Source organism: Mya arenaria, chromosome 9, assembly GCF_026914265.1.
Source record: "Mya arenaria isolate MELC-2E11 chromosome 9, ASM2691426v1".
NCBI lineage: Eukaryota > Metazoa > Mollusca > Bivalvia > Myida > Myidae > Mya > Mya arenaria.
In genome coordinates this window covers 14,166,113-14,187,790 of record NC_069130.1, presented here as the reverse complement: position 1 = coordinate 14,187,790, position 21,678 = coordinate 14,166,113, and the positions used below count along the sequence as shown (strand labels likewise).

At 33.9% G+C, this 21,678-nt stretch overlaps 1 protein-coding gene across 1 annotated transcript; it reads left to right on the top strand.

The window, feature by feature from the left end:
- Positions 1–7,405: 7,405 nt before the first annotated feature.
- On the top strand, positions 7,406–21,567 carry LOC128245768 (uncharacterized). The gene is made up of 5 exons (XM_052963997.1): positions 7,406–7,670; positions 16,508–17,086; positions 17,424–17,519; positions 19,480–20,058; positions 21,356–21,567. Exons 2-5 carry the CDS (start codon positions 16,522–16,524, stop codon positions 21,565–21,567), a joined length of 1,452 nt encoding a protein of 483 aa, XP_052819957.1. The 5' UTR covers positions 7,406–7,670; positions 16,508–16,521.
- Positions 21,568–21,678: the final 111 nt, after the last annotated feature.

Sequence of the window (21,678 nt, the reverse complement as noted above, 5' to 3'; positions counted from 1 at the left end):
TATTTTGTGATGCAATATGCTTTAACCATGAATTCCGATCGGAATAACTACCCACTTTTCGTACAATACAATTTGTATGTAAACGATTTGCCATATCAGAAATCGTAAAAAAATCCGTCAACATACTATTAATTGAACTAACTTGTACATATACTAATATAAAACACATCGTCTTATTTGCATAAATTCGACGTATTACATGTGGAAGCCTTGAGTAGGCTGTAGGCATAGAAATTTTCTTTTCTTAATTGTTATTAAGCCTGATCCAACCATTAAACACAAATTTTGAAAGCAGCTGTAAGACCGTAACTGTATGAACTATCCCTTTGGCAACTTCTTTGATACTCATTTTGGAGAAAAGCTTGCCTGAACTTAAATAACACATTAAGATACACAGTGGTCGAAACTAGCACTACCCTGAAAGCAAAAAACCTAAAAGATTTTCTCTCGGGCTGGTGAACAACCAACTGTTATAATAACCAGATCAAAATGGGTTGTGTGCAAATAGATTTATATCATTTTGTACCAGTGATTAGATAAAGCGCTAGTCTCCACATAAATAAATATACAGTTAATTTTTTTATTTAACCATTTCACTATCATTTTTAATAAACTTCTTTTAAATTGCCACCTTGAAACCTTAAGAACTGGTTAAGGCTGTAAATGCTTCTGTAGGCCAGTAGCTCAGTGTTGTTGTACTGCAAATGAACCTTAGTTCCTTCATTTTTCTTAAAAAAAATATTGTGCGTTTAAATTGTAATAAATTCCTTAATAAACCATATCATTAAAATGTAAAATTCTTATTTGCAGATGACCTCCATCAAAGAAGCCTTTGAAAAAAGCAAGTGGGCCATACCTCAGTTATTTAAAAGTCAAAATATTGCGGTAAACTGCAGCAGCCCAGATGGTATTTAGTTATAGCAATGATTACATCTTGCCAAGGTTTATTGTGACACCAATTTCAGCAAATCAAAAGTTGCTCTCTACCATCAACAGACTTAATTTGGAATACTGAAGACAAGACAGTTCACATTCTCAAAACATAAAAGTCCTGGTAACAGTTGTTTGAATGTGCGTGAAATGCAAAGGCTCATCGGGCAAGCCCTTGATCAGGGGCTGCCACTGTCTCCTCCAGGTGGCTCGCCAGTCACCACAGAAAACATGGGTGTGTGTCTCCGGCATAATCTCCAGGTATGGAATCTTTCATACATTTCTTAAAAGGCATTTTACCTTCAATATACATGTAGCACTCTTGTCTGGATATGTGACCACCAACAAAACTCACAGGCTTAGAATCGAACCCATGTCGCCTTGTTTTGAAGCTTAAACCGATCCAAGGAAATGTGTAACTTCAATGTCCCTTTCAAACACCATAAAGTACATATGACCAACTTCTTTTAGTTTTGCATATACTGCGTTTCTGAACAGTAAATGTAAATTACGCAGGTTATTTTTTATTTCCTTTTATCTATGCAGGTTGAAGCTCAGCACATAATGACAAGGTATACAATGTGGATGTGACCATTATGCTTCATGCTGTAGACAGAGAAATGGGAGGGCATGAGACGTATTGATGTCGTGCATAAATTATGTCGTTGCCAACACCCACAACTCATTCACATCACCTTTTACACCAACAACCAATATACAGGTAATTAAAAATATTGCTTAACCAGCTCAAAATCATTCTAAACACATTTTCTGCATTGATGGAGCTACTATATTGTATCTGCTATAGCCATCAGTCCACCACTGCCAGGGCATACCTTTAATTTTCATTCAACTAAAATAAATATATTTGTTTACATGAAATATCATTAAAATGGCGCAGTACTAAATTAACAAATCAAAATACATTTAAACTAACTACTATGTACACAGAATGTTCAAGATTAAACTATAATAATAGTATGTGTGAACATTTGCAGAAAATCTGAGCTAAAGAGACCCAATAGAGCATCAAGGTCGTCAACCTACTGCAGACTGGAGTTGACTGTTTCCATGGAACTGATTTTGCTTCCTTACCCTTCCAACATTTTGATCAACTGACAGCAATGTGTGCTTGGACATTTAGTAGTGAACAGTTTAGATCTTAACATTATCAAAATAAGCCTGTTGACATTCTGAACTTTCAATTCTCTGCATATCCTTCATGAACATTTGTTATGCCTAGAAATATCTTTAAATGAACAATCAATTTGTATAACAGCTTCTCACAACATTATTTTTTGTTAAGTTTTAGAAAACATACTACAAAGACACTTCAGTAATGAAATTGCTTTAGAAAAATCATTTCATTTGTTTACAGTATGAAATAAATAGGATTTTCACCAACAAAGAGAACCTCTTAACCTGAAAATACATGAAATTTCACTTCAATTACATTATTTCTTAAAACTGGAAATATTCACTATTACTATGTGTTTTTAAATTTGTTTGTACAAATCGCTGCAAGTTTCTTTTAAGTGTATCATGTGTATTTAATTGTTTGCACATAACTAAACCACTAATGATTAAGTTTTGATCTCATTTCATGTTTCTTTTGTCTAATACAAATGCTACTCAATAGATAATTATGATGGGTATACGTTCTAGTTCTTCATGTAGTATGTGATAATTGTCAGCTGCATCTTTTCATTTAGGAAAATCTGTATCTAAATTTCTTTGCAAGCCACCGACCCATTCTTTGCCTCATATGTAATGATACATGTATGTTTAATGTGGTTGCTGTCAGAACAGGTATTAATATTTATGAACCCGATAGTCAGTACACGAAGTGCTCAAAGTGAGCTATTGTGATCGCCTTGTGTCCGTCGTCCGTCGTCAACAATTTGATAGTTAACACTCTAGAGGTCACAATTTGGGCACAATCTTAATGAAACTTGGTCAGATTATTACCCTCAATAAAATCTTGGACGAGTTCGATATTGGTTCATCTAAGGTTAAAAATAAGTCACCAGGTCAAATTAAATGAAAAGCTTGTTAACACCATACAGGTTACATGTATAATTGTATCTTCAGGAAACTTGGTCAGAATGTTAATAATAATAATTTACAGGTCAAGTTCGAATCTGGGTCATGTGCAGTAAAAAACTAGGTCACCAGGTCAAATTGAAGGAAAAGTTGGTTAACACTCTAGAGGTCACATTTATAACTGTATCTTCATGAAAGTTGGTCAGATAGTATATATTGATTAGCTTTTGATCAAGTTTGAATCTTAGTCATGTGCGGTCAAAAACTAGTTCACCAGGTCAAATTTAAGGAAAAGCTTGTTAACACTTTAAAGTTAGTCAGAATGTTTATATTAATAATCTCTAAGTCAAGTTTGAATCCGGGTCATGTGTGTTCAAAAACTAGGTCATGAGGTCAAATCATAGAAAAAGCTTATTAGTCACGATATGACTGTATGTTCAGTAAAGTCAGAATGTTTATATTGATTAGCTATAGGCCAAGTTCGAATCTGGGTCATGTGCAGTCAAAAAACTAGGTCACCAGGTCAAATAATTGGAAAAACAAGTTAACACTCTAGAGGCCACATTTATGACCATATGTTCATGGAACTTGATCAGAAAGTTATTCTTGATGATCTTTAGGTAGAGATTGAAACTGGGTTATCAGAGGTCTTAAACCTCAAAAAATCAATCTTGTGATATAGCTTTCGTATTGCAACCACCATGATCCCAAGCCTTACCTTTTCTTAAACATCTGAATATTCAAGTAAAAACTACTAGAAATCATGATTTTCTGTTTTATCAATTCACAGAAGTTAAACAGACAAGGGCTGATATCCAAATGGTACTCATTGTGTACTGCCAGCAATGAATAATTTTATGTCAATAACTTGAGCACACCTCACCTTTCAACAGTCATTAATTCTTTAATAATTACTTCATTGTTGACATACATTCAAGTAAGCCTTCCATTCAACTGCAATTAATATATTAAATTGATATGATTGTTTGTTAAAAATTGGCTCTTTTCTAGCAGTTGTGAATTGACTCATTTTCAATCCCATATAGAACAATAAACAACCACCAGAGTTCAATTGAGATTTTAGATTCTTAAAATGCTTCAACAAACCTTTTCACATTATGGCCTTTTGACAGAGGCTAGAGCACTGTCAAAACATTATATTGGAAACCGGTTTGTCATTGTTTGATGAAATGTATCGCCTTATCTGCCTTTAGTAATGGAACGAAGGAGGGGCTCCTTGAGCGGCATAGACTGTTCATTGTTTTATTTACAATGATGTAGTGAAAGAAAAATTATCATTGATTTAAGTCTTCATCTTAAACAAATTGTTGCTTCCGACGTAGCATAAATTACGTTATTTATCACTCTGATATATATACACTGTAAATTATTCTTTGTGCGAATTTTTAATGTTGTTTTACAAATTGAACTGGTCTGTGGTTATTGAGGCATTGGTCTATCACAGTGGTCTATGTGTTTGACTGTTATGTTTTGAATTGTTTTGGAAAATCATTTTTCCAATAAATTCATAAAGGTATGCACATTTTATTATATTTAAGTTGTTGTTTTAGCCTTTGTGTCAAATTATCGTTCCAGATTTTAAATAATGCCATAAAACATCAATTGATGCTACAAAACAGACTTGTATTTGTGTATGGTTCAAATCCCTATTACATATATTTACACTATCAATTGTTACATTGATGCTGCCAGCATTCAGCAGTACCGTCCCTCCGCACTTTCAGTGCTTTGATTCTTTGCTGAAGGTATGCATCTATAACTGTAAATGAAGATTAAAACAAATATAAGGCATACTTCAGAGACGTTTGTATAGAAGAAAATGGTTTAATGTATACATTAACTTCAATACATACAATTGTTCATAAATATAGTACATAAAACATAAGTCGTTCGAACTAATAACTCGAAATAAAACATATAAAAGAAATAAACTCCGTGTAACACTAGCTATATACATTTGTTAATCACAAATTGTAACAAAGGTAAATATGTTCCTCATATATGTACCACCTTATATAATAAGAAAAGAATAAAAAGGCTCGATGCGCGATAACGCGATTCTCTGATCTGTTTGGCATTCTTGGTAAGAGAAGTATTCTCTTATCTGAAAGATAGCCTTATAGATTTGATAAGTCATCCCTGTCAAAATTTCCTGACGTAGCCTTTAAACTTGAAGACTCGGTGTTATACATTTATGAAAGATATACAGGGATTGGTTCTGGACATACTTGCATTTTCACCTTTGAATCGGCAAACAGTGCGTTTGTTAAGAGGGAAGGACTAGAACTATATATTTGTATTTCTTTCCCATTGATCTGTAGAAGTATAACATACATTCAAGACCTTCTACAATTGGTGGTTGGGTGGGGTTACAATTGAAACTCTTTTTTTCACTTTTATATCAATGTTGAGGTACAGGGCTGAGCGATCTATGAAAAAAGACGACTTTACCAAATCATGTATATCGACAAAGTACTATGTACGAAAAAAAAGGTTTTATAGTCACCGTCAATTTTGCTCTACATGATATGGAGCTGCATTAAGTAGGGTTAATCCTCGATTGTCATTGACCCTTAAATATAAGCGAACACCGATAAATCACTTACTTATCATCATCATCATCATCATCATCATCATCATCATCATCATCATCATCATCATCATCATCATCATCATCATCATCATCATCATCATCATCATCATCATCATCATCATCATCATCATCATCATTATCATCATCACCATCATCAATCATCATCACCATCATGATCGTCGTCGTCGTCGTCGTCGTCGTCGTCGTCGTCGTCGTCGTCGTCATCATCATCATCATCATCATCATCATCATCATCATCATCATCATCATCATCATCATCACCTTGATAATCTAGATTATACCCTTTTTGTTAGTTATTCGAATCGATCATCATTCGCTAAATGCTCCTTAATAAAATGTCTAATTCAGTTCATGAACAGTATTCAACATACAAAGATGAAGTTTATTGGCATACTCTTACAATAGCTTTTTCAAACTCTTTCTTGTTCTATGAGTAGGATAAGATGTTTCTCCATAATGAATAGTACGCTTCTCTTGATGGACATTTTCACAACATGAACAAGCGTATACTCGTGATACTTAATTGGATGAACTTTTGAAAAATGCATGTGTATTTAATTCGTTTAGGGTCTATTGGACTTGTCCTTTTAGTTTCATTTGCTTTGTTTAAGGACAAACATGAATTGTTTTTGTGTGTACTATTGCCAACAAGTAAATATACCAGACGCATTAATGGCAGAATGATGCATACTGTTCAGCCATTAAGAACAAAACGATAAACAGTTTTAACTTTGCGATATATAATATCGCGATATTGTCGTAATATAATAGAATAAAGATGTATTGTTTCCTACATAATAGTCTCCTTTCTAAGTGACTGATTGTTCGGTGTATTACTTGATAGCATTTAATTATTGTTATTTGTGTACGATAGCATGATCCACGTGATCCCCGCGTTTTAAACATTTTACTGGGTACGTCACCAGTGTCAATATAAACATTACTACTCACTACAATGTGAAATTGTTAAAACACATCCAATGAATACTAAAGAATATGACCAACATCAATTTTAAAGTTGGACTATATAGCAGAGTAGTGAAGCTAAGAATGCAGGAAATCGCAAATTTGCACTATCTGGACGTAGGGAAGGACAACCCTCCCAAAAAAATTCTATATACTTTACATGAGTTCAATCCATATCTGAACAACTTTGGCATTACGCCATTGTCAGCACTATACACCAGAGAATGATACAAAGATGGGTATGGATAGATCAATGCTTTCTAATCAGGGTTAACAACTTCACAAATTATTTAAACTGTCGGTATTTGTGCAAGGCATATTTTTCCCGATAGTTTATACATCAATGAAACGCATAAACATAATATTTAATTCTTATCACGCAACATAACTAGTCCACAGATAATGTATGCGACAATTATCGTTATTAATCAATGTTTTTGTCAAAACCTTTGAAAGGTCAACATAACAGAGGGCTCACTTGAGCTTTTACAAGATGTTGCAAGAATTATTGCATGGTCTAAAGATGATATTGGATATGTAATTTTGTTGATAAGTTACTTATTTTAGCTCAATTATATATTTTAAACCAAGATAAACTAATGTGTTTGTCAAATACGGTATAAGCTGATTTTAATAAAGGGTTATTTAATATTAAAATATTATTCAATAGGTCGCCCATTGTTTGTGGTTTATCAATTTACAGAACAGGAAGAAAATTATTAATAAAAGAATAATATCGATGGGCGATCACAAAGCTTGTGTTGACTACAGTACGCTTTAGTATATCTCTGGAAAGAGAGTGCGCATCAAAAAGATCGTGGTGGAGACCTTTCTTATAAGGATATCTCAGAGGTTAGAGTGTTCACATCACAATGCTTGTGGTGAAGAATTTTCGTATTATGATATCTCAGAATTAAGAGTGTTCACATCACAAAGCTTGTGCCGAATACTTTTCGTATAACAATATCTCGGAGGTTAGTGTGTTCACATCACACAGCTTGTGGTAAAGATCTTTCGTAAAAGGATATCTCAGAGGTACAATTGTTTACATCACAACGTTTGTGGAGAAGGCCTTTCGTATAAGGATATATCAGAGGTAAGAGTGTTCACAACACAAAGCTTGTGGTGAAGACCTTTTGTGTAAGGATATCTCAGAGGAAAGAGTGTTCACATCACAAAGCTTATGTGGAAGACCTTTCGTATAAGAATAGCTCAGGTAAGATTGTTCAAATCACAAAACTTGGATTAAAATCATTTCGTGTCATAATATCTCAGAGGTACGAGTGGTCACCTCACACATGTTGCGATGATCGAAGACCTTTCGTATAAGAATATCTCAGAGGTAAGAGTGTTCACATCACAAAGCTTGTAGTAAAATCATTTCGTATCGGGATAACTCAGTGGTAGGAGTGTAAACAATTTAAGCTTTAATAAAACTTAATATTACGATAACACTGTATTTATACTTACTCCCTTTTTATTGTAAACTTACCTGACAGGTTTAAAGGGACACTGGACTCATTTTATTAACGAGCGTACAGCAAATATCGTAATATCATGAAATGCAATTAAATATGTAGTGAGTGTCACAAAATGAATTACATTTTGACACACATAATCAAATATTTTTGTCTATGCTGATCAATAGAGCTATTAGTTTTGAAATAGAAATATATATTACAACTATTCATAAAAGATCGCTTCTAAAAGCGATCGTACGATAAGAGGGTTGGTATGACTATCCAACTGTGCGTAATAATCAAGGTGTTGACTTGGGTGTCCGGTTAAATCAGTGGTTAGCGCACTCGCTTCTCATCTAGGCAACCGAGTTCGATACCTGGCCTGGTCGCATATGAGTTTTGGTTGTGGCCACCAAGCCGGACAAGTGGGTCTCTTCCGGGTACTTCGGTTTTCCCCACAAGCACTCTCTCGCGTTGCATGGTGCCAACGAGAGTGATTTATATCAGTTGTAATGACTTCACAAATGTTGTAAAATAAATAAGTTAAAACTACGGTATTGAACTATCTTTACAAACATTGTCAACACGATTACAATACATAAATAGACAAAATACAACAGCATTATTAAAGCCAGACTCTCGGCGTAAGTCAGTATATTTGTTTATGTTCACGAATAAAGTAACAAGCTGCTTGCATTAGGAACCTGGTTCGCTTATCATTAACCTCTTGCCTGATAACGAGAGGTACCGAATTACAATAGAACTTAGTTCAAAAGTATGTTAACTTGTAAAACACAAACATATGACTGTTGGCCAATTGTTGCTTTAATGTTGAAGATTTTTAATACAATGTACAATCCTTTATTATAACAATCCAGAGGCCAGATTAACGAACAGTCTCAAGTCCAGATCTAGACTCAGACTCAGAAAAGCATGTTAAAGATTTGACATAACAAACATAAATTACAAAGAAACAGCTTTATACCATTAACAAATATATGTTAATAATTGTACAACTTGGAATTGTAATAAAACATCAATTTCATAATAAAACATCGACTAGAAAGCAAAGCCTTATGTCAATCTGAAGATATTATTATTTTAGTTTCCTTTTTTTAAAAATGCATAACATTTCTTACGTTTATGCTTGTGAATGAAGGTCAAAATTGTCGATGATTATTTATGTTTAGTTTCTGCAATACCGCGAGTTTTCAAATGATAACAGATGTTAATAATCGGAATCCAACCTGCAAAATAAAACAAGTATCAGTCAGACACGCAAACCACGACGATATCAAATTTGAAATATTAAAGTAACACATAAAACATTTCAGTACGCGGACACCGGATTGTCTTTGAATAAATAATTAACTCATGCAGGTGACTAGTTCATTCAGAGATTGGACACTATTCAACCAAAAGATAATGCGATGTTTGATACCTATTGTTAATCGGATTGGGACTATGCCATTATTGTAAACAGCGATAAAAAGGAATTCTACAATAAATATTTATGTGATAATACATCGAAGAGATAATGAATCTTAACACCGACAACTATATATTCAATTACACGCATTAAGTTCTGAATTAATTTGATTCTATACTGTGATAAATCAATGCAGTAATAGTCAAATACTTTTTTGCTGAAGGTTATACACTACTAATGAAGTTTGCAATACATTCCGATGAAAACTGGCAACACTTCAGATCGGGAATAATCTATTTCTTGCGTCTCATGTATAGAACAACTATATACTTCTTTTAGATTTAGTTCAAACCCTATTGATTTAAACAGAAAAGATAGGTCGCGTGTCTCCTAACAACATTCACTCACTTTGAAGATAGGCACCGTTAATTTTACAAGGCATACATGTTGCATCAGGCCGGATGACATCCAAGGTCTAGTTGAGAAAAAAAGGTTTAATCTCTGAAATATTAATGTAATTGTATTCGTTTTGTGCAGATATTGGACTGGATATCTAAAGTAGTCTATAACATCTATAAAGGATGTACATAACTTAGATTAATCCATTTCTGAAAATCGTTGGCATTAAACCAAAGTCAGAAACGTACACCAACAAATGTTACGAACCTTGGTAACATGAACACTCCTTGTCATAATTGTTGACGATTCGCAATATTGCTACATATCAAAATGAAAACAAGAGCAGTTGCCAAAAATGTACCGATTTAAAAAGACACTATGTAATGCCTCACATATTCTTAATGAGAAGATAATTACAAGTTTGCACATTAAAAGGTGCATTCAGATTGGATTGAACCACACGTGATTGTCCTTCTTTTCCTCCTGATGAAACATGTTTTCCAATTAACAGGCCTTAGATGTTGAATTTGATTCAAATTTACCTGATGTATTTTGTTTAAAAAAGCCAAGATCATTTAAGACATCAAATTCTTGACCCCTTCAAAGTAAACGAGGTTTTGAAAACAGAGAGTGTCACCGAGCCGACCCCACTAAATTGATTACCTGACGGTCACTTATCTTACCCAACTCGATTGATCAGTTCAGGGTCACTTATGCTACCAGAATCAAACGATAAATTAAGGGTCAATCATTTTAATCAATTAAAAAATCACTGAGAGTCACTTCTTTTAACCCACTAAACACCTTCAATAAAGAGATCACCTGATGGCCATTCATCCTACCCCACTTAAGTGATCACTTGAGGGTTACTGCCCTTACCCAATTTGATTGGTCACACGATTAAAACACACTGAAGTGATCGATTGAGGGTCACATATCCAACCCCACTTCACTCTCGTTCATCAACTTAAGTAATCACCTGAGGATCATTCCTCTTACCCGACTGAAGTCACTTGAGGGTCAAACAGCTTAACACACTGAAGTGATCACCTGAGGGTCACTTCTCTTACCCCACTACGTGATTACCTGGGGGTCAAACGTCTTAAGGCACTGAAGTTATCTCTTGAGGGTCGATTATTCTTCCCCACGTCACTCATGCTCACCCACTGAAGTAATAATCTAAGTGTCACTCTTCTTGAGGTTCAAACATCTTGACGCACTGAAACGATCACCTGAGGTTCAATCCTCTTACCCCACTGAAGTAATAACTTGAGGGTCAAACATTATAACCCGCTGAAGAGATCACTTGAGGGTCAGTTATCCTACCCCACGTCACTCTTGTTCGACCACAGAAGTAATCATCTGATTGTCACTCCTCTTACCCCACTGAAGTCACTTGAGGGTCAAATATACTGACAGACTAAGGTTATCACCTTAGGTTCACTCCTCTTACCCAACTAAAGGGGCCATGTTAGATCCACACAACTTACCCTACTAAAGTAATCAATTGAAGGTCACTCCTTGTAACCCTAGGACGTGATCACTTGAGGGTCAACCATCTTGACACACTGGATTGATCACCTGAGAGTCACTCATCCAACCTTAATGAAGCGATCAATTGAGTGCTAATCGTCCTACCCCCTAAATTGACCAATTAAGATCTACTCATCTTCAACCACTGATGTTATCACCTGAGAGCACCTTATCTTAGCAATCTGAGACGATCAAATAATAGTCACTGACCTTACACCTCTTAAGTGATCAACATAGAGTCACTCACCTAACACAACTCAAGTGGTCAATTATGGTGGTTCATCTTGCCCACCAGACGTGATCAATTAATTTACACTCATTTTACCCCAATCAAGTGATCGATTGAGGGTCACTCACCTTACAACATTCAAGTGACCTATTGCGAGTTCCTCATCTTACCCCACTATAGTGATCACCTCGGGGTCTCTGAAATGATTTATTGAGGGTCTCTTACCATCACCTACTAAAGTGATAAATTGAGCAGTCTCTTATCTTACTCAACTGAAGAAATTCATTTAGGGTCTCTTACCTGATCCCACTAAAGTGATCAATTTAAGGGTATTCCATATTACCTCACTAAAATGATCAATTGAGAGTCTCCCACCCAACTCCTCTGTTGTTCACTTTCCTTATCCCACTCAAGTGATTAATTAAAAGTATTTAATCCTACCCAACTAAAGTGATTATTGGAGGGTCACTCATCATCTTATCTAATCTAAGTATCTAAGTGATCACTAGAAAGTCGCTAATCATACACTCAAGTGATCACTTGACGGTCATTTAGTACACTGACCTAAATGTTTTGAGCAAATTATTAACAATATGAGCATTCAAATATTCTTTAGTCGTCTATCTCTCATTTTTTGATACTGGTTAATGTAAACGATATCTTAATAGATACATACGCTAGTTAATAAATTCATAATAAACCCAATATCATAACAAATTATGTGACATTTTCACGAAACAGGAAGAATATTACTTGCAACACAATTTAAGCAAATACCCGATTACAAAAGTCGGCCAAATAGCTAATAATGTCATTATGACACGCGAATTTTCACGTTATTATTTTTATTTTTTTAAATTTAGTTGAAGAATTGTAAATGCATTTTATATTGTATTTTTGCAAATAAGAGTTAAATTGACGATTACCGTTTTCATGATTAATATATGCACCCCCCTTACAAACGTTGTTTTAACCTATCACTCCTTAATCTGAAGGAATATGAATATTTAAGGTTTAAGTCAAATTAAAAGGTAAACATAAAACGCCGCGATGTGACATAACCAAGTTTTTAATGATTGACAGAACTTCAGCCTTTGTTGTGAGATTTTTCCTATTTCTAGTTACAGTGACCTTAACCCTAGGGACCCCAAAACAATGGAAGTTCTCTATAAATTCTTCCTACATATCATGTTTGGTCGCAATATGTCAACCCTAACTAAAGTTATTCAGTACAAAACGGTTAATTATTTTATGAAACAGTGACATTGACCCTAACGGCAAAAACTTAATCCCATGAAAGGTGTCCATAAACTCTTTTTATATGCCAAGTCTGGTCACAATATGTCACCCAAAACTAAAGTTTTTCAGTACCAACCATTTTTCTATTTATAGTAACAATAACTATGATTTTGATCCTAGGGACCTTAAACGCAATTTCGTGCAAGGGATCCATAAAGTCTTTCTTTAATCCCAATTTGGTAAATACATGTAAAAGCTATCTGAAATTATTCGATACCATAGATATTGAAGCTGCTCTCCAACCGGTCCGCCTTAACAACTACGCAAGTTATTCTAATGATCAGTTTCCCTTTGTAAAAAAAAGATTGCCTGTCAAAAAATCAATAGCCATACGTCTTATTAAGGGTAAATTTGGCAGTGTGCATCCTAATTGTAAGATGGTCTTCAATAATTATGCGAAGTATTAAGTCAATTGAATGAAGGATAAAGAAGTGATTAATAAAATGCCAATTCACCCTAAAACTTTAACCTGACTTAAAACTTTAACCTGCCTTAAAACTTTAACCCAAGTTCTTAAGTTAACAATGGGCCATTCTTTGTATAAATGATATTATGGAGTTATGCAACCTCACTGTGTGATGGCCCTGAACAACTGTATAAAGTATAAAGCGAATTGAATGGTATTTCAGTTATAAGTGAAAATGAAAACCTGCTTTAAAATAGATGTAAAGCCTCCTTATTCTTCGAATAATCGAGCTAAAACATTGTCATTTTATATGATAAAAATGTAATATCAGAAAATACGTAATATTAGTAATACAATGAAACAAGAAACGTCATACGATCGATTCAGATTGGCATTTCCCACTCCTGTATTGTTTTATGTTTTATTATTTATCTTTGCTTTTAAAGGTCAGAATCAAGACAAAATTTTAGAATTTCGTGTTATCTAAGCAAAACCGCATTATGGCAAAACCCGCGTAATTCTTACAGTACGGTTTTAAAAGAATGACGCTTAATTTACAATCTAACCAGATATACTATATCTCGACTGTAAAATGCGGAACGATTGAAAAACAACATTTGGTTATGAATTTCAATATAACAGGCTCATGTGAAAACGTACCCAACATATTATTATTTAGTATTTGTAAGCAGTGTTCTAGTTCATGTCCAATGTTAGTAAAAGCAAAATTAAAAGTCTTATGTATATGAACGACACGTAGTAGGTAGTTAACTCATAAAAACATATGTGCTTGCATTAGTCGAAGGCTCTTCAATCTAACTCTCCCACGAAAAACGTTTTTTTTTTCGAAAAAGGCATATTCGGTGGCAAAGTTTGTGTTTTGGGGGTTGGTACGAATGAGGCAAATGTTTATGCTGCTGCTTTTTATTTTCAGAAATAAAACAAATATATTTCCTGGGTGTCAAAAAAATCGTTTCTTCGAACTGACGTAGTTTATGATAGAATTTCAGTGTTGTGCAATTGACTGAATTAAATTATCATTCGAACATATCTATTACTTGATGTGTAATATATGTGTGTGCCTCATTCAGAGTTCAGTGGGCCTAAGTCGCGTTGCCATTTAAAATGATTGTGGTATTAATCGAGACTCATACCTGTCCTTACAGTTTCCATTGTTGATCATTTTGAAACACAAATGTTTTATCGTCAAACAGGTACTTGTGGAATGAAAGTCATTAGCCATTTTATGTTAGAAAGGGGTTTCAGTTTTATAAAAAGTAATAAACATTGATTTCAGCTGTGAAGGTAAAGGTGTAGGTATTGCATCATTTTAGAATATAGCTTAGTGTGTTAGATTATGTTCTGTTGTATTTACAGAAGATAAAATAAGGTCCTCGATTTGTTACATTTTGCCCTGTTAGACACAATTTACAGTCATATAACCTACATGTTTGTAATTGTAATTGAATTTTTCTGGAAAAAAATAAACATATATAAGTAACACGCTTGGATGTTATTGAACAGTTTTTTTGTGCAAAAAGACGGAGCCGACGACAATAAGACGGTTTTTTTTTTAATCTAAAAAGAGCTTAAAAAGGCAAATAAAGGAGAACAAGGTTTTCGTCGGCATTATAATTCGAAAACACGTACACATGATATGACCTTATCAATCCGTGACATATACAGGATATAGCACTACCCGTGTAAAATTTTGCCTTCCCTTAAAGCCCTTTTTTATAAGTCCTTGTGTTTGTATTCCACCTGTCTACATTGGAATTGATGTAGCATCCAAATATTAAAGTGCGTCAAAAAGTCACTTCTAGGATTATCTTACTTCTTTTTGTACTGCTTAGGACCCATATTCGCAATTGACCTATATAGTAGCATCATCTGATCAAACCTCAGAATTATTTGGTGGATAATGCGGATAGAACAATGCGGACACGAGTTTCAATGATAATGGAATGTGTTGCATTTTGGAAAATTTCAGTAGTGACCAAAATTTTGATTCGTCAGACCGCATCCTCCTCTGACTTGTTACAAAAGAGACAAAATTTTAATTAATTTTAAAACCAAATATTACTCAGACATGCGACCTCCAGAGTGTTGATAAGAGTTGTAAAATATTTGAACTAGTGACCTATCTTTTAAACCAACGTGTGCCATGATCAAACTTGACTTGAAACTTTGCTATTTCTAGCGTTGCATGCATGTGTCAACCATATATTTCCCTAAAAATATTCACACCAAATTGAATTAAACGATACAAAAATGTGGCGTTTCTTTTTAAACAATTCACTCACTTTGAAGTTTTACACCGTTAATTGTTGAACAAAATCCAAGTTGCATCAGGCCGGAAGTCAGTAAGTTCTAGTTCCTGCAAAATAAATTTAATCTCTGAGATATTTATGATGCTATTTTCTCTCTGAGTGCAGGTATTAGACTGAATACAAATTAAAACACTATCAAACCGCCTTTAATTTTAGAGCATGTTGGCCCAAATTAACTTCTCGCAGTCAAATTGGCACCAAAGTTGGACATTTTTAGATATCGTAGGAATGCATACGACTCTAAGAAAATAGGCGAACGTTTTGAAATTAGAAAATGGCATATTTTGATCAACCGGACATGATCAATGCATTTGGAAGTGATAATTTGGCTAACAAATGACACTTTCTAAACAAAAGAGTAAGACACTTCTGTAGTGTTTGTTTTGTTTACATTGCTCAATTTCAGCTGAAAATAGTAACTCGGTCGATTCATTTCAATTTCATTTAAGTCATCTCTGCTATCACATGGTATTCAGAAAACACACCAAAATTGCTAAGAAATATATGTATAAAATATCTTCTTTGATATTTAGAGCTTAACAGTGTTTTACAATAACATCATTGGTAAATAAAAGCTTTGCGCTGTACGTAAGCTTTTTGAGGGATTGAAATTCAGATAAAGAAGGAAAAATCAATCAATTGCGGCAGAAAGAATAGTTTCTTGTAATTACTAAACGTAATCCTAAAAAACGAAATTACTTAACGCAGCAAAAACAGACCAATGTATACGATTGATTCATTTACTTTAAACCCAGATACGTGTATAATTTACAATATTTATTCCACTATATTTACATATTATATACAGTATGAATATAATTAACCATATAAACGTTTTATGTTTGCAGTATTGCTTTTAAAAATGGCATGTAGTAAAGAGAAAGGACGTCAAAATTACGCTCAATTGATCCAGATACAGGATGTTGCCATAGAAAGATTGGGGGATGTTCTAAAAAAATACACGAATGACCAATTGATGACGATTGATCAACTTTTGTCTAAACATAAAGGCACAATATTAGAAAGTGATGTTGGGAAGCGCTCCTTAAGTGTGCTTTTTCCTCAAGGAAGTACGAAAACAGACCTAGAGAATTGGGATATTACATTATATTGTTGTATCTTGACCAATTGCTGCATCTTGCCTTCAACGCTAGAAAATGATGTTAATGGCATACGTATAACAAGAAATGCAATTCATCACTCACCAAAGGCAATTGTTGACGATGATGACTACACTCAATTTTCAGGCGTGTTTAAAACATTTATATTTAATGCGTTAAACTACATTAATGATGAAACACTGAAGGTAAACGTAAACAAGCAAGTAGAAGAAGCGGAACGCCTTGTCAGCGAACAGGTAGTCAAAGCATATGAACGTTCTCATAAGCTTTATTTGAAGGATACGACCATGGCTGAAAGCCTAAAAGGTATACATTGAACATTTTCACCGTTTTTTAAGTATTTTCCGGTATGAATAAATATTAGTGTATATGTTAGGTTGAACCTCCAGTGAGTTTGTTTTTTGTAGTTTTCATTGACCTTACCCAGGCTGATATCTCGGGGTTAACCATTGGTGACATTTTGATATTTGTGTTGTCTGATGTAGCTCATTGAGGGTTTGATCATGTCAAATAGTAATGTTCTGGGATAGTCTCGATAGTGTCTATTGTTTAAATGGAAATACAATTATTTCCCAATTTTGTGCTTTTTATTCGTCTTTTTAGCATTTACCAATGTCACCGTAAATATAACTATCCTATCCAGAGAACATAAATGCACATAGCGACGATCGGTTTGATAAACTAGAAAGTTTATTCAATAAACTTTCAGGAGAGGTGAAATCACAAATCAAACCACCAGGTACGATATATATATATAATTATATATAGTTTATGCAATACACACATAACATAATATTTAAATTCATTGTCAATTTTTATGTTTATGCTACTCGATTTAATAGTCATGATAACGATGCAATAATGAATCTTGTCGCTCATAACACCCCAATCGAGAATGATGCTCTCTGACATTCAACACATTCGTGTCCATTGTTTTGTTCTCAAATAAAATTCTTAAGCTTAAAAAATGATTGTTTAATAAGTGCATGTACTGAATAAATGTTATCATTTAAGCACCTTACCAACATTATCATTAGTCAGGAATTATATAAGTTTATAATAAATGTTATATAAAACATCATGCAACGTAAAAGTGGCAAAAGGTTTGCCAAATGTGAGCATCGTAACGTCATTTTAATGCAAACTGCTCCGTGAACGTTACATAGTTGTTATAATGTCCTTCCCGTGAATCCGATATTTGTCGTATTTCTCTGAATCTTTTAGGAGATACACTATATTCATCTTTATTGTGCTGAAGTTTTGTAAAATCGTTCCATAACGTTATATTGTGGAAACACAACCATTTAAGAAAACTGAATATCGATTGTTCCTTGACAATTCAGTTAGTTCAACAATGGCCCCACCGGCTTGTAAAAGCGATGTTTTATTTGTCCTTATGTTAACGAGTCATTGAAACATATTCATGATCCCGACATTTGGTGGATAATGGGGATAGAACAATGCGGACACGAGTTTCAATGATAATGGAATGTGTTGCATTTTGGAAAATTTCAGTAGTGACCAAAATTTTGATTCGTCAGACCGCATCCTCCTCTGACTTGTTACAAAAGAGACAAAATTTTAATTAATTTTAAAACCAAATATTACTCAGACATGCGACCTCCAGAGTGTTGATAAGAGTTGTAAAATATTTGAACTAGTGACCTATCTTTTAAACCAACGTGTGCCATGATCAAACTTGACTTGAAACTTTGCTATTTCTAGCGTTGCATGCATGTGTCAACCATATATTTCCCTAAAAATATTCACACCAAATTGAATTAAACGATACAAAAATGTGGCGTTTCTTTTTAAACAATTCACTCACTTTGAAGTTTTACACCGTTAATTGTTGAACAAAATCCAAGTTGCATCAGGCCGGAAGTCAGTAAGTTCTAGTTCCTGCAAAATAAATTTAATCTCTGAGATATTTATGATGCTATTTTCTCTCTGAGTGCAGGTATTAGACTGAATACAAATTAAAACACTATCAAACCGCCTTTAATTTTAGAGCATGTTGGCCCAAATTAACTTCTCGCAGTCAAATTGGCACCAAAGTTGGACATTTTAGATCTCGAAGGAATGCATACGACTCTAAGAAAATAGGCGAACGTTTTGATATTAGAAAATGGCATATTTTGATCAACCGGATGATCAATGCATTAAGAAGTGATAATTTGGCAAACAAATAACACTTTCTAAACAAAAGAGTAAGACACTTCTTTAGTGTTTGTTTTGTTTACATTGCTCAATTTCAGCTTCCATATGAAAATGGTAACTCGGTGGATTCATTTCATTTTAATTTCTGGCATCTCTTCTATCACATGGTATTCAGAAAACACACCAAAATTGCTAAGAAATATATATATCAAATATCTTCTTTGATATTTAGAGTATAACAGTGTTTTACAATAACATCATTGGTAAATAAAAGCTTTGCGCTGTACGTAAGCTTTTTGAGGGAATGAAATTCAGATAAAGAAGAAAAAAATCAATTAATCGCGGCAGAAATAATACTTTCTTGTACTTACTAAACGTAATCCTAAAAAAACAGAATTACTAAACGCAGCAAAAACAGACCGATGTATACGATTGATTCATTTACTTTACATGTATGAATTGAAATATTTATTCCACTTTATGTACATATTATCTACAGTATAAATATAATTAACCATATAAACGTTTTATGTTTGCAGTATTGCTTTTAAAAATGGCATGTAGTAAAGAGAAAGGACGTCAAAATTACGCTCAATTGATCCAGATACAGGATGTTGCCATAGAAAGATTGGGGGATGTTCTAACAAAATACACGAATGACCATTTGATGACGATTGATCAACTTTTGTCTAAACATAAAGGCACAATATTAAAAAGTGATGTTGGGAAGCGCTCTATAAGTGTGCTTTTTCCTCAAGGAAGTACGAATACAGACCTGGAGGATTGGGATCTTACATTGTTTTGTTGTATCTTTACCAGTTGCTGCAGTTTGCCTTCAACACTAAAAAAAGATGTTAATGACATACGTTTAACAAGAAATGCAATTCATCACTCACCAAAGGCAATTGTTGACGATGATGACTACACTCAATTTTCAGGCGTGTTTAAAACATTTATATTTAATGCGTTAAACTACATTAATGATGAAACACTGAAGGTAAACGTAAACAAGCAAGTAGAAGAAGCGGAACGCCTTGTCAGCGAACAGGTAGTCAAAGCATATGAACGTTCTCATAAGCTTTATTTGAAGGATACGACCATGGCTGAAAGCCTAAAAGGTATACATTGAACATTTTCACCGTTTTTTAAGTATTTTCCGGTATGAATAAATATTAGTGTATATGTTAGGTTGAACCTCCAGTGAGTTTGTTTTTTGTAGTTTTCATTGACCTTACCCAGGCTGATATCTCGGGGTTAACCATTGGTGACATTTTGATATTTGTGTTGTCTGATGTAGCTCATTGAGGGTTTGATCATGTCAAATAGTAATGTTCTGGGATAGTCTCGATAGTGTCTATTGTTTAAATGGAAATACAATTATTTCCCAATTTTGTGCTTTTTATTCGTCTTTTTAGCATTTACCAATGTCACCGTAAATATAACTATCCTATCCAGAGAACATAAATGCACATAGCGACGATCGGTTTGATAAACTAGAAAGTTTATTCAATAAACTTTCAGGAGAGGTGAAATCACAAATCAAACCACCAGGTACGATATATATATATAATTATATATAGTTTATGCAATACACACATAACATAATATTTAAATTCATTGTCAATTTTTATGTTTATGCTACTCGATTTAATAGTCATGATAACGATGCAATAATGAATCTTGTCGCTCATAACACCCCAATCGAGAATGATGCTCTCTGACATTCAACACATTCGTGTCCATTGTTTTGTTCTCATTTAAAATTCTTAAGCTTAAAAAATGATTGTTTAATAAGTGCATGTACTGCATCAATATTATCATTTAAGCACCTTACCAACATTATCATTAGTCAGGAATTATATAAGTTTATAATAAATGTTATATAAAACATCATGCAACGTAAAAGTGGCAAAAGGTTTGCCAAATGTGAGCATCGTAACGTCATTTTAATGCAAACTGCTCCGTGAACGTTACATAGTTGTTATAATGTCCTTCCCGTGAATCCGATATTTGTCGTATTTCTCTGAATCTTTTAGGAGATACACTATATTCATCTTTATTGTGCTGAAGTTTTGTAAAATCGTTCCATAACGTTATATTGTGGAAACACAACCATTTAAGAAAACTGAATATCGATTGTTCCTTGACAATTCAGTTAGTTCAACAATGGCCCCACCGGCTTGTAAAAGCGATGTTTTATTTGTCCTTATGTTAACGAGTCATTGAAACATATTCATGATCCCGACGTAAAAAAACATCAATATGTACATTGTGTAGAAAGAACGTAAAAGGAAGTCTCTTGTTCAGTATATTAGTAACAAGAAGAACAAAATCATAGCCATTGCATTCTATCTGTATAATAAGGATTATGACTGATTTTGGGTTGCAAATATTGGTTTGAGATTTTTTCTTCAGAAGAGACTCATTTTAAATTGTATTTTCGAAACTGTACGCCACATGAAGAGGAAAAAATGTCTCGTGAGTTAGTAGCTATTTTTGAAGAAGAATTGGCAAAGGAAAAAAAACTCCATTTGTCGGACAACGATTATACCAGACTACAGGATGTTGCGGAATCATTTATCAAGCGTCTACGAGATGAGAAAGGTACTCAGAACATATCGGAATAATACCAATTATAGTATGGGATGGAAATGTAAAATAACTTAATCATAGTTGTTGTTTTGTTTTGTTTTTTTAGTTGAACTGACAAAGGCCGGCTTTGGATGTGTATGTATCTA

What these genes read in the sequence shown, in the direction of transcription:
- LOC128245768 (XM_052963997.1), top strand. Translation starts at nt 16,522, where the DNA reads ATGGCATGTAGTAAAGAGAAAGGACGTCAAAATTACGCTCAATTGATC. An exon ending in CATGGCTGAAAGCCTAAAAG is followed by an intron (nt 17,087 to 17,423) that starts GTATACATTGAA and finishes TATCCTATCCAG; the next exon opens with AGAACATAAATGCACATAGC. An exon ending in ATCACAAATCAAACCACCAG is followed by an intron (nt 17,520 to 19,479) that starts GTACGATATATA and finishes TTATGTTTGCAG; the next exon opens with TATTGCTTTTAAAAATGGCA.